This window comes from Saimiri boliviensis, chromosome 14 (genome assembly GCF_048565385.1).
Source record: "Saimiri boliviensis isolate mSaiBol1 chromosome 14, mSaiBol1.pri, whole genome shotgun sequence".
NCBI lineage: Eukaryota > Metazoa > Chordata > Mammalia > Primates > Cebidae > Saimiri > Saimiri boliviensis.
This window is the reverse complement of record NC_133462.1, coordinates 92,673,310-92,688,011: the sequence shown is the minus strand read 5'-3', so window position 1 is coordinate 92,688,011 and position 14,702 is coordinate 92,673,310. Positions and strand designations below refer to the sequence as shown.

The 14,702-nt window shown below is 40.2% G+C and overlaps 1 protein-coding gene across 8 annotated transcripts in view; it reads left to right on the top strand.

Moving 5' to 3' along the window:
- The window catches only part of SMYD3 (SET and MYND domain containing 3), a 755,279-nt gene that overhangs the window by 547,035 nt on the left and 193,542 nt on the right, over nucleotides 1-14,702 (top strand). For all 8 annotated transcript variants that reach the window (XR_012513694.1, XM_074385664.1, XM_039464247.2 and 5 more), the window contains one exon: nucleotides 2,997-3,107. Coding sequence is in view for 7 of the 8 variants with exons in the window: in XM_074385664.1 (XP_074241765.1) it covers nucleotides 2,997-3,107 (111 nt within the window). In the remaining variant the exon portion in view is untranslated. The remainder of the gene's footprint in view (nucleotides 1-2,996; nucleotides 3,108-14,702) is intronic.

The window sequence follows — 14,702 nt, the reverse complement described above, 5'->3', positions numbered from 1 at the left end:
CCTCCCGTGGACCCACAGAACCTGATAGTGTAAGATGAATGTATCTCAGACCTACTCACAGGCTGTTTCGAAAAGTGTGCTTGGAAGTAGGTTATTTGGAATTTGGAACATAGCTTTCATTAGAAACGAGAACTTGCCTGGCAAGGTGACCCTTTGTGTCTCAGAGGCAATCCAGGCTTCAGATCATGGAGCAAGAGAAACACCAATGAAACTAAAACGTGGCTGTTGTCTCAGCTGAAGGTTCTCAGTTGCCCCCGAACATTGCCTAACACAGGTGTAAGTATTTTAGGTTTGAAGAAACTCCGTAAGAGACTCCAACTTCTACAGCCCTCTCTCCCGCCAGATGAGAGAAGTGGCCATGTTAATGTAAAAAGAGCGTCAGACTTAAATCGAGATCTGAGCACAAGCTTCAGTGTTGCCTGAATCCCAGACCTTTGCTAGTTTTGACTGTTCCATGCTGCCTTTCCACGAGCAGTAGCTGCTCAGTAACATCGCTGTCTGTATCTCAAGGGCAGACACTCTTGATTCTGCGTATAAAGTGCCAGCCAGCCGGTTCAGGCCGTGGCTCCTGTCACCTTGGTGATGGTCATGGCCGTGGTGGATTTGACAGATCTGGCTGGCCAGCCCAGCCATCCACCAGCACCCCTATCGCTTTAGCGAGGCCTTCCCAAAGCTTCAGTTTCTGTCAAAGAGGATGGCCGCCTTTGCCCTACCATGATTTGAAACAAGTAAGATCATACTTTGTAGATATGAGATGCTTTCTTTCAAGCATAAGAAAAACCACATGGAATTTTTTGCTCTAGGGAGCTTGTGTCATCTCCTTCAGTGGATAATCCTGCTTTCTTGCTCTTCTAAAATCTTCACTTCTTCCCCCACCACACATACTCCCATAATTACTTTCTATTTTTAAAAGCAAAGAAGTAATTTATACAGTAGGGTACAAGCTGACATAGGTTACAGGAAAAGAAAAACTAGAGAAGGGAAGCGAATTGGGTTGTTAGTTTTTAACAGAGTAGTAAGGTTAGACCTTAATAAGAAAGTGGGATTTGACTGAAACTCAAAGGAGATGAGGGAGGCTGTCCTAGTAGACTGGGCGGAAGGGCAGAGGGAACAGCTGGTGTGCAGGCCTTGAGTGGGAGTGTGTGTGGAGCCAGACGGGAGGCCAGCCTGGTGGAGCAGCAGAGAAGAGAGAGAGCAGGGTGGGAGGATGTGACGCCATTGCGTCTCTAACGACAATGAAGGACCCGTTTTTCTTTTCCTTCCTTATCTATTGCAGACAGTATTTTTATAAAATCTAGTGAAGCTAAATTATTTGAAAAATGACATTTGGAGGACATAAAATAAAAGGGCTGGGTGCAGTGGCTCACACCTGACATCCCATGGGAGGTCGAGGAGGGAGGATTGCTGGAGTTCAAGACCAGCCTGGGGAACATGGTAAAACTCCATCTTTACAAGAAATACAGAAAATTAGTCAGGTGTGGTGGCGCATGCCTTACCTTAGTCCCGGCTACCTGGAAAGCTGAGGTGGGAGGATCATCTGAGCCCGGCAGATTGAGGCTGCAGTGAGCTGTGATCATGCCACTGCACGCCAGCCTTGGTGGCAGAGTGAGAGGCCCAGTCTTAAAAAAAAAGTCCAGTGTTTTATTATTAGTCACCTGAAACTACCCTTATCAAATTAGCAAAAAACATTTCTAAATACTGGCTTTGTGTTTCTTTACTCATTTCATCATGGACTGGTGGCCCACAGCGTGCACTAGCCCCAGTTCGGGGTCCACACTTCGAGTTGCACTGGTGGAGTTGTAAGGACCTGGCCTGTACTCAGGCAAAGTGGGGAGCTGTTTGAAACAGAACGTGTCATCTGACTTATACTTTAAGTGAATCACTCTGGCTAGAAGGTGGAGTGCAGGGGGCCTAGGGAAAGAATCAGGGAGACCAGCTGTGAGACTATTGCATTTTACAGGTAAGAGGTAATGATGGCTCAGCCCAGGATGGTAGCATTGGAAATGGTAAAAAGTGGTTGGTAATGTTTAAGGTAGAGCCCACAGAATTTCCTGGTGGATTCAATGGCAGGTGTAAAGGAAAGCATGAAGTCAAAGATGATGCTGAGGCTTCAACATGGATAAGACAAAAGATGAGTTTCTGTCACCTGAGAGAGAGAGCTCCAGCCGAGCTGGAACAAGTTGAGGGGAAGATCAAGCATTCTGTTTTCTGTATTCTGAGGTAGACTTTCATAAGAGATCTAATCAAGTGCAAAATGGCTAAGCATTATGATGTTGCCTAAAGACCTGTGACCTAAAGGGGACTCAGCGCTAGAGAGCAGTCCGAGGAGTCCTTTAAATACATCCTCTCATTTACAGCCCTCCACTGTCCAAGGCAGGGGATATTACTCTGAAAGGGTTTAAATGCTTCCCTAAATGATGGCACTCTCACGTTAAACTCTCCCCTATTTGGAAATTATTCTACATTTTTTTTTAAACCTAGTTACAAGTAAGAGAACTGTTGTCTCATTTGAAAGATACCAAATTTGGATGACCTTAAATTCCATGAGGCAGCTATAGAATTGGTTAGAATTTAAGAGCAATCTGGCTGCATCATCTGCCACCCATTTGGTTGCCAGGATTAATTTGGCTTCTCTGATTGCTAATGGTTATAGAATTTATTAGGAAACCTCAGTAATACCAAACGCACAAGAGCTTTTGATATTTTACTATGGCGAAAAAAGTAAGATACAGAAGTGGGTACAGAGATCATAAGCCCCATTCTTTAAATATATGAAATATATGTGCTCACCAAATAACAAAGAGTAAAAGGGAATAGATTAAAATTTTACATGGCATTACTTGGGTAGAGAAACTATAAGTGGTAGCTTCTCTCTTACATGTTTGGCTTATAATAAAAACAACTTTCACTCCAATAATTAGCAATAATAATAACCATTTGTTAAAGAAATGGGCACAACAGATTTGTGAACACTTCCCTCTCTCTGGCCCGCACAGCTCACCATCTGCTACCTGGATACGCTGATGACCAGTGAGGAGCGCCGGAAGCAGCTGAGGGACCAGTACTGCTTCGAATGTGACTGTTTCCGCTGCCAAACCCAGGACAAGGTATGTGGTACGGAACCAGACTGAAACACCTCCGCGGCGACATTTCAGTGATCTTCAGAGAACTCTGCCTTTATCCCATAAACCCCAAAGTAAATGACTGTCAGTACATGGTAGGAAACAGATACATAACTCATCGAATGGCTTATATTTTGTTTTCTGGAACTTCTGTCACCCACAAAGTTGGTGACAAGCTGAGATTCAACAAAAGGAAGGACCTATGGAGTTGAGATTCAAGTGGGAATGTAGGCACTAAACATTTAATTAAGAGGATTGGTGAAGGCCAGAGTGCCAGTAAAACATATGTAGTAAATGGGTTGAATTACATTATGATTGACAACAGTTACTGCTCAGTAAACAACATGCCAAGTTTTACCTAGTTTATTTCTTTAAAAATAATTTTCAAAATAAAATCAGGTGTGTTGAGGTACGATTGATGCAAAAATTCACCCTATTTAGTGAGCCAGTTCTATGATTTCAACAAATTCAGTCATGAAACGGCCATCAATAGCAAGATACAGAATAGTTTCGTTTCCCAAAAAGGTGTCTTCATGTCCCTTCTAGTCACCCCAGCACCCCTACCGCAACCCCTGATAACCCCGCGTCTGTTTTTTTATCTGTATACTTTTTTCCTTTTGTGTTTAGTTGACACATGATAATTGCACGTTTGTGGGATATGGAGTGATATTTCATTATGTGTTTACTGTGTGTAGTATCAAATCAGAGTAATTAGCATGGCTATTACCTCATACATTTCTCATTTCTTTGTGTTGTGAACATTCAAGATCCTGTTTTAGTGTTTGGAGAATATGCAATAAATTAAAGTGAACCAGACTCACCCTGCAGTGCTGCAGAGCACCAGATTCCTTCCTCCTAAGTCTGTGTTTGTTGACCGACCTCTCCCCACCCTCCCAGCCTCTAGTGCCCACAGTTTTGCTCTCTACTTCCATGCTATCCGTTTTTTTTTCCTGTTGTTCCTACACGTGAGTAAGAACAAGTAGCATTTATCTTTCTGTGCCTGACCGATTTTGCTTAGCATAATGTCCTCTAGGCCCAGCCATGTTGCCACGAATGACAGAATATCATTTTTTATGGCTAAATAATATTCCATTGTGTATATGTACCACATTTAAAAAATCCAGTAGGTTGATTTCATATCTTAGTTTTTGTGAATAGTGCTTTTAAAATAAACATGGGGCTGCAGGTATCCCTTCGATATACTGATTTTCTATCCTTTGGATAAATACCTAGTACTGCAATTGCTAGATTGTATGGTAGTTCTATTTTTAGAACCTCTCATGCTTTTTTCCATAATGGCGGTACAATTAGGTGGTTGCAAAAGTAATTGCAGTTTTCACCATTAAAAGTAGCCTCATTGTAGAGGCCTTTCACCTCCTTGGTTAAATTTATTCCTAGGTGTCTTTTTTGCGGGGAGTGGGTAGCTATTACTTTGCTTTGTTTTGCTCTGTTGCCCAGGCTGGAGTGCAGTGGCAGGATCTCGGCTCACTGCAACCTCCGCCTCCTGGGTTCAAGTGATTCTCCTACTTCAGCCTCCCGAGAAGCTGGGATTACAGGCACCCACCACCACACCCAGCTAATTTTTGTAATTTTAGTAGAGACAGGTTTCACCATCTTGGCCAGGCTGGTCTTGAGCTCCTGACCTCATGATCCTCCTGCCTTAGCCTCCTAAAGTGCTGGAATTACAGGCGTGAGCCACCGTGCCCAGCCAAATATTACTTTTAATGGCAAAAACCACAATTACTTTTGCACCAGCCTGGTATAAGAGTCCCTTTTCTCCACAGCCTTGACAGCAATTTTTTTTTTTTTTTGGTCATTTTGATAATTGGGGTGAGATGACACCTCATTTTTGTTTTGATTTGCATTTCCCTGGTGATTGGTGATGAGCATTTTTATTGGCCTTTCGTATAAGTGTCAGAGAAATGTCTGTTCAGATCTTTTGCCCACTTTTGAATTGGATTATTTGTGATATTTTTGTTGAGTTGTTTGAGGTCCTTGCATATTCTGGGTTATTATTTCCTTTTTCAACGCATAGTTTGCAAGTATTTTCTGCCATTTCATAGGTTGTCTCTTCACTCTATTAAGTGTCTCCTTTGCTCTGCAGAGGCAATTTGGTCCAATGCAGTCTCATTTGTCTGTCACTGTTTTTGCTGCCTGTGCTTTTGTGGTCTTAGCCATAAAATCTTTACCTAGACCAATGTCCTGAAGTGTTTCTCCTGTTTTCTTTTAGTATTATAGTTTCCAGACTCAGTCATTATTTTGATTGATTTTTCTGCGTGGTGACAGATAAGGGTTTCGTTTCATTCTTCTGCACGTGGATATCCACTTTTCCGATGAAGAGTCATTGACGCGGTGCCCTTTCCCCACTGCGTGTTCTCGATGCCTTTGTTGACGATCAGCTGCCTGTAAATAAGTGGATTTAAGTTTTCTGCTCTGTTCCATTGGTCTTTGTGTCTGTTTTTATTACCAATACTATGCTTTTTTTGTTAGTATAACTTTGTAGAATATTTTGAAATTAGGTAGTGTGATGCCTAGTTTAAAAATATTTTTTCAAAATATTTTTATGGGTTTTCTATAAAAAGCTTTGTTCTTTTTGCTCAGTATTGCTTTGACTATTTGGGGCCTTTTGAGTTTTCATATCAATTTTAGGATCATTTGTTCTATTTCTGTGATATTTTGGCATTTTGATAGGGATTGCATTGAATCTTTAGACTGCTTTGGATAGTATTATCATTTGACAATATTAATTCTTGCAACTTACAAGCATAGTATGTCGTTCCATTTTTGTCCTCTTTGATTTCTTTTATCAGTGTTTTATAGTTCTCATTGTCGAAGCCTTTCATTTCCTTGGTTAAATTTATTCCTAGGTGTCTATTTTTGTGGGGTGGACAGCTGTTGTAAATGGGATTACCTTCTTGATTTCTGTTTCAGGTAGTTCATTATTGTATAGAAACACTGATGATTTTTGCATGTTGATTTTGTATCTTGACTGAATTTATCAGTTCTGAGGGTATTTTGATGGAGTCTTTCATTTTCTCGATACATAAGGTCATGTTGTCTGCAAAGAGAGGACAGTGTGATTTCTTCTTTTGCAATTTAAATGCCCTTTATTGCTTTTTAAACATTTTTTATTGATATAGTTGTACATCTTTATGGGGTACATGTGGTATTTTGATACCAGCATACAATGTGATGCTCAAATATGGATAACTGGGAGATCCATCTCCTCAAAAATTTATTTATTTTGGGAACATTCTAAATTTTCTCTTCTAGCTATTTGGAAATACACAGCAAATTATTGTTAACTATAGTTGCCCTATTGTGCAACTGATACTAGATGTTACTCCTTCTATTGAACTGTAATCTTGCATGCATTAACCAACCCCTCTTCATCCCTCTCTACCTACTTTCCAGCCTCAAAGCCACTATCGCATTTGCTGTCTCTATGAAATCAGCTTCTTTTTAGTTCCCATGTATGAGTGAGAAAATGAGATATTTTGTCTTGCCATGTCTGGCTTATTTCACATAATGTAATGTCCTTAAGTTCCATCCATGTTGCTGCAGATGACAGGACTTTATTACTTTTTATAGAAGAAAAATACTCAGTTGTCTATATATATCACATTTTTAAAACTCATTCATTGATTGACACTTAGGTTCAACCATGCCTTGGCTATTTTGAATGGTGCAGAAATAAACATGGGAGTGCAGATATCTCTTTGATATTCTGATTTTTTTTTTTTTTTTTTTTTTGATCTATACCCAGTGCCAGGATTGCTTGGTCATACAATAGTTGCATTTTAAGTTTCTTGAAGAACCTCCTTACTGTTCTCCATAGTGGTTGTTCTAATTTACATTTCACCAACAGTGTGTGAGCCTTCCCCTTTCTCCACATTCTTGCCAGCATTTGTTATTTTCTTTCTTTTCCATAGTAGCAATTTTGACTGGGAAGATGATTTCTCATTGTGGTTTTGATTTGCATTTCCCTGACCATTAATATTGTTGAACTTTTTTAATATAGCGGTTGGCTATTTGTAGGAATATTTTGGGAAATATTTATTCAGACTTTTGCCTGTTCTTAATTGGATTATTTGGTTTTTGCTATTGAGTTTGAGTTCCTGTATATTCTGGTTATTAATCTCTCATCTAATGAATACTTTGCAAATATTTTTTTTCAATTCTGTAGGCTGTTTCTTCACTTCATTGATTATTTTCTTTGCTGTGTAGAAGCTTTCTAGCTTGAGAGAATCTCTTGTTTCTATATCTGCTTTGGTTGCCTAGGCTTTTGAGATCTTGCTCCGTAAATAGTTGCCCAGCTCCATGTCCTGAAGTGTTTCTCCAATGTTTTCTTAGGGTAGCTTCAGGGGTTTAGGTCTTATATTCAAATATTTAAGCTGTTTCGATATGACTTTTGTATATGATGAGAGATAGGGGTCTAGTTTCTTTCTTTTGCATATGGCTATCCAGATTTTCCTTTCTCAATGTAAGTTCTTGGTGACTTCCTTGGAAATCCATTGATTGTAAATGTGTGGATTTGTTTCTAGATTTTCTATTCTCTTCTGTTCCATCCATCTATGTGTCCATTTTTATGCTGTTACCGTGCTTGTTTTGGTTATTGTACTTTTATGTAGCATTTCGAAGTCAGGTAATGTGATGCCTCCAGCTTTGTTCTCTTTGTTGAGGATGCTTTTGTTGTTCTGTGCAAATTTCAGGATGGCTTTTTTCTTGTCATGTGCAGAATGTCATTAATATTTTGTTACGGATTATGTTGAAAATATAGATCAATTTGAGTAGTATCGTTTTAACAATATTATTTTTTCTAATCTACAGGGAATATCTTTTCAGTTTATTATGTTCTCTTCAATTTCTTTTATCAGTGCTTTATAGTTTTAATTGTAGAGAGCTCACTTCTTTTGTTTAATCCTAGGTGTTTATGCTATTTTATTGTAGCTGTTGCAAAATGGATTGCTTTCTTTCTTTATCTTCCGACGTTTGCTGTTGGCTTATAGAAGTGCTGGTGATTTTTGCATGTTGATTTTGTTTTCTGTGGCTTTACTGAATTAATCAGTTTCACAGTTTTTGTTGGAGTCTTGTGGTTTTCCTAGATGTAAGATCATGCTGTTTGTGAACAAGGTTAATTGGGATTCTTTTCTAATTTGGATGCCCTTTAATTTTTTACTCTTGTCTAATTGCTCTGGCTAGGAATTCCAATATTACATTGAGTAAAAGTGGTAAAAGTAGGTAGTAAAGGAGGCGGTTTAAATTTTTCAGTGTGATGCTAGCTTGGGGTTTGTCATGTATGGCCCTTTTTTTCTGAAGTATGTTACTCTCATACTAAATTTGTTTAGATTTTTTTTATCATGAAAGCATATTGAATTTTATTGAAGGTTTTTTTCAGCATGTTTTGGAATGATATGTTTTTGTCATTGATTCTGTTAATGTAATGTATCACATTTATTGATTTACATATGTTCAACCATCCTTCCATCCCTGGGATGAATCCCACTTAATTATGGTAAATGATCTTTTTAATGTTGAATTTGGTTTGCCAGTATTTTGATGAAAAGAAAAAATGCGTCTATGCTAATCAGTGATACTGGCCTGTAGTTTTTTGTTGTTGTGTCTTTGTCTGGTTTTAGTATCAGGGTCATGCTGGATTTATATAATGAGTTTCAAAGTATTTCATCCTCCTAGTTTTTTGTTTTTTTTAATAGTATGAGTCGAATTGGTATTCATTCTTGTTTATATGTTTGGTAGAACTCGGCAGTGAAGCCACCAGGTCCTAGGCTTTTCTTTGATGAGAGACCTCATTACTGTCTCACTCTCATTACTTGCTATTGTTCCGTTCACGTTTTCTGTTTTCTTCACAGTTTAATCCAGGGAGTTTGTGTGTGACTGGGAATCTATCTGTTTCTTACTAGGTTTTCCCATTCATTGGCGTACAGTTGTTCCTCACAGTCTCTAGTGACGCTTTGAACTTCTGAGGGGTCTGCTGCCATGTCCCCTTTTTCCTCACTGATTGACTTATTTGAGTTTTCTTTCTCTTTTCTTGGCCCTGGAAGAGGTGGCATTGCTGTAGGTGCCAGGCAGGCAGCTCCCATGCCCTGAGGGAGACGTGCTTTATTTTAGCTCCGTGTGTCTTGGGGGCAGCCCCGCTGTTTCACTGGTTCCCCTGGTCCCCAGTGTATAGGGCACAGTATGTCCTAGAGTGCTGGATATCTGAACATACCACTTGGTCCAGCTGGTCTCATGATACTGCAGCCCTCTGAGTGGATATGGCAGAATATCAGTGGCATTCCAGGGATATAGAAGTGGAGGGGCTTCTGGGGTCCAGGGCAGAATATAGTCCGGTGGTTACTGGGTTTTCAAAATGGTGCCATGCCACAGCACCTTGGGTCCTCAGGGGTGACTAGAATCCGTGAATGCTCTGTGGAACAATTCCATGATGGACTCCAGTCAACTCCTATACTAGGCTCAGGGCCTGTGAGACTGAGCAGCTCGCCTGTGGCTGGGAAGCGGGCATCTGTGATGGTAATGTGGGCAACTGGAGATCTCTTGCTTACCTTTTCCTTACAATAGGGAGCCTTTCCTGGCTGAGACCGCTGCGTAACTTCTCCTGTTTTCTGTGCCGTGGAGAGTCCCTGTCCCTTTCATGCTGAATTCCATTGTTCCCTCTTAGATGCTGTCTTTAACTTGTCCTTATCTGCTTACTGTTTTGGTTCTTTTTTGTGGAAGAGAGGAATACCAGCTGCCTCTAGTCGGCCATCTTGATGACATCTCTGTTTCTTTAACATTTGCTCCATAAAGCTTTCCACTGCAGCACGTTATTAGACTGAGATCACATATCCAACGACTTGTACTTTCTGAGAAAGGAAGGAGAGACAAAATAAATGCCGTAAACGCAATGAATGGACTTTTCTTCTGTTTCTCATACACCTGTTTCATATTGGACCTACTTACTTTTACGTCCAATATAAACTATTTCACATAATTGAGTTGTCTAAAGAAATCTTTTGAAGATTGTCTACATCGTTAGAATTCTTTGTTATCTTTTTTGGTCTCAGTAATTAATAAGTAAATTAGGAAGTGAAACTCAGAAATGTTCAGAGATATGCCTCTGGGATAAGATAAAGGAAAAAGTGGCAAAACCAGGTGTGACACTCAGATCTCTTGACTAAATCTAATGCTCCTGCCAATATGCCACAACTCACTGTACTCTCAGTGCCAACCGTGAATCGAGAGAGGTAGTTGCTGTCACTGCGTGAGAAAGGACCCTGACCTCTTTCTGATGCTGTAGGAGTCAGTGAACATGATTCGTTTTGCCCTAAGAAGAACTTGCAGAAGTAAAGGAATTAAGTGGGAAAGCTGAATCCACTGCTAGTAGCTCCTGAAGATTCACCTCACAGTGTTGTTAGCCTTTTGCCGCAGGCAAGAATGGCAGAAAGGATGGGAAACTGCCCTGGGGTTCCTCCGCAGACCGAGATCTGGAGTAGCTTCCCACCGGCATCCGTGGTGGGAAATGGGAAGGCTCTCGTATTTCGTTCCTCTTGGTGCCATGAATGTGGTGGATCCTCAGAAAGTTCTTGAATGAATGAATAATTGTTTTATAATATTGTGGTCATGGCCATTTTAGTTTCATTGTAACGGGTGAAATCTGGGCTGCAATAGTATATTAGGAAAGGGTTTGGCTATAAATAGCAGATAACTAAAACTAGCTTTAGTGGGTGGGGTGCATGTGTCTTAAGAATTCTGGAGAAGTAATCCAAGGTGACAGCAGCTACTCACAGATCTGCTCATGGACCTGAAATCCTGCTGTCTTCCTCCTCAGTCATTCCTAGCATGTGGGTTTGTCCTCACCATCTGAAGATGACTGCTGCCTCTAAACCCCAGTCAGTGTGTCTGAGCTCTGGAGAAAAAAGAAGGGGTAATAAAAGGGGAAGAGCAAAGGGAAGCTCTCCTAAGGATGTCTACCTGCACTTCATTGTTCAAGATGATGTAATTCACATTATTATTCAGAATGGTGTCATGTGGCCATCTTTAGCTGTAAAAGAGGCTAGGAACTATTTTAGCTTTTTAGTCTTTATACAAGAGAAAAACGAGAGAAAATAGGAGTGTTAAATGGATTTGGGGTTGCTAGTTCACAATGTCTACCATACCCATTTTCTGTATTGAGCTAAAAGTTTATTCAATATTAAAGTTAGGGTTTTCCAGAGAAGCAGAACAAACAGGATGGGGTGGGGTGGGGTGGGGGAGAGATTTATTTTTAAGGAATTGTCTCACATGATTATGGACGTTAGGAAGTCTCAAGATCTGCAGTTGGTAAGCTGGAAACCTGGAAGAGTCATAGTATAGTTTCAGGAGAAGTGTGAAGGCCTGAGAACCAGGAGAGCCAGTGGTGTAAGTTCCATTCCAAAAGCTGACAGGCCCAAGTTCCAAGAACTGATCAGTCCAGCTCAAGCAGTAATACAGCAGGAACTCCCTTTTACTTTTACTTGAGGGAGTGTCTGCCTTTTTGTTCTACTCAGGCCTCCAGCTGATTAGGTGAGGGCCAGCCATGTTAGAGAGAGCACTCTCCTCTACAATCCGTAAATTCCAGTGGCAAGCTCATACAGAAATACTCTCACAGACACACTAAGAATCATGTTTAACCAAGTATCTGGACACCCTGTGGCCCACTCAAGTTAACATATAACATTGACCATTACAAATACTGAGACGAGTCAAATGGTTTAATCAAAACAGTACTTGATTACTCTGCTGGATTATACTCCTTGCTGTGTCTAACAAACAGAATGGTCTTGGGCAAGTCATTGAACCTCTCTGGGTTTGTTGCATCCTCTGTAATACAAAAGAATTAGACTAGATAGCCTTTGGGCTGTCCCGGCTCTTGTTTTCCCCTGTTTCCATGAAATGTTTCCCAGTAGAAGAGAGTAGATGAAGATGTACACAGATGAGACTATAAACTTAGTTTCCTGCTGATTTTTCAGTTATATTTTTACGTCTCTGAAAATTTTGTGCTGTTTAGTGATGTAAACACTCCTCTGAGATGTCTGTACTGTTCATTTGCCTAGAAAAAATAATAGAGGTAAATTCAGCTTAGTCCATTCTCAAGAGATCATAAATTCAACATTAGTTTAATCAAAATTAATTTTCAGTTCCTAAAGTTTCCAAGCTTATTTTTCTGCTTTTCTTGGAACCTAGAAAATTCACCTCAGCAGTTTTCTGCATCAAGCAGTATTTATTACGTGCCTGCATCGCATGATATTGGACTTGCACAGTATCAGGTTTCAGGAAGGCAGAAACCCTTTTAATAGCAAGTATAATTTGCACGTATAGAGTTGTCATTTGTAATCAGCTGCAGCTTAATTTTTGGAAAAAATAAAATAAAACTTTTACCTTCTAATTGAGGTTTTGGAATGATTTGGGTTCTCATGGCTTGCCCAGGTCAGAATCCAAGGCAATAGAAGCTGAACAGACCAAATGGAATTGATTGTTTCCGTAAGTTTGTGACTAGAACATAGCATGTTGCTTTGGATGTCATATGCCTTGTTGGAAAAGAAAAAAAAACAACAACTATAATTACTTGCCATGCCAATTTTTCCTAAGTCCTGTTAATTATTTTAAAATACCATATCTATCAATCTATCCAAAGCCCTGTGGCCACACTGCTAGATCATTGAAACAGCCCCTAATTATTCACCTGGCTCTCAATTTCATTGTTTTCATCCATGGCACACATTGTTTTAGGTAAACCTGCCAAGATACCAGTGTTCCCATGTTATTACTTTGCTCAGAAATTTTCAAGCATGGAGCATCATCTTTCGTGTTCAGGATAAACGTCACACTCTTCGGCTGGCATGCAGCGCTCTCCAGAGTCGTGACCCGAACATTCAACCTACTTTTGTTCCCTTTTTGTTTTTCAAAATACCAGTCTCCTTTGTCTAATGAGACTGTTTCCTCCACCCAAAAGATTTCGAAGTAGCTTACACACACACATTCACAAAAAGACATGCACATGTATATTATGTATATACTTGCTTATGTAAAACAACAGCAATAAATTTTATTTTTGAGAAACAAGTGACAAAGAATAAGACAAAAGCAGTTGAGCATCCAGAGTTTATACTCTATGATCCTTTACGTAATAGCTAAAAGTACTACACTTGATCTTAACAGAAAGACCAAGAAGCAATATATGATAGCTAGAAATAAATGATGAATTTACTCTTAATGTATCAGCAGCCAAACCTAAAAGACTGCTTTTAAAATTTACAGCAGCCCTAAGAATGAAAACACAGCCAGCGCAGTTTTCCCTTGCACTGAAGCTTGGGGCTCTCACAAAGCATTCCCACTGGACTTTCACAGTGAGTGAAGTCACCAAGTTTTATAATATTTCTCAATATAGCAGAATGACATACTCTCAAGTTAATATGTTTTTTTGTTTGTTTGTTTGTTTGTTTTGAGATGGAGTCTCGCTCTGTCGCCCAGGCTGGAGTGCAGTGGCACAATCTTGGCTCACTCCAACTCCGCCTCCTAGGTTCAAGCAGTTCTCCTGCCTCAGCCTCCCAGGTAGCTAGGATTAGAGGCACACGCCACCACACCTGGCTAATTTTTTATAATTTTTGGTAAAGTTGAGGTTTCACTGTGTTAGCCAGGTTGGTCTTGAACTCCTGACCTCAAGTGATCCGCCTGCCTCGGCCTCCCAAAGTCCTGGGATTACAGGCGTGAGCCATCACGCCCAGCCAAATTAATAAGATCATATCTCTCCAAGAATAAAATATAGTCTCTGTGGAGGAAAGCAATGATTGCATATCCTTCAGGTAATCCTTCATTAGTGTTCTTTCTTGCAAATGGGCTTTTACGTTTCCTGTTTAGATTCACATTAAAGTAATACATGTATATAGTTTGAAATATTAAAGTACTCTAACCCAGTTGAAATCAATGGCACCCTTTCCCTCTCCTGCTCCTGCCCACGTCCTACTCCTCAGAGAGAACCCATTTTAGCTTCTGGCATTCTGTCCATGTTTGTCAACTTAAAGATCTCTTAAGTCAGCTGCTGGGGAGACTTTCTGCTTGCTGGTTCGGCTTAAAGACTAATTTTTATTTCCAAGATTTCCAATTTGTTTTTTTCGTATCTCTGTTTGTGTTTTATTTCTGCCCATGTTGGTTTTCTGACTTTTTACTGTAACGCACGCGAACACCTTGTTCATCTCTTTGTTGGTTCCAGTCACACTTCTTTTAACTGTTAGTCCCATAAAGTGTATTTTCCTGGAGGGAATGTATGTTCTGCTTGTTGTCAGCTGGTTATCGTCCGCAGCTTTGCATTTTACTCAGTGTTCTGGAATTTTGTATGGCAGGCGCATTTTTAGTGGACAGTTTTCAGTTCTGTTCTTTTTCTCTCCTTCTGTGCTCTTCCCATCTGTCTAGTAGTTTTGCCTCTCCCAAGCCCCTCGGCCTCCAGTTCAAAACCAGAACTTCATGGCATGTGGACCCGTGTGCCCTGGGGATGCTGAGGCTAGTGCAGATGTGGTTACCCGGGTGGTGGCATCATGGCTGTGTACCTAGATATGAGAGCATGAC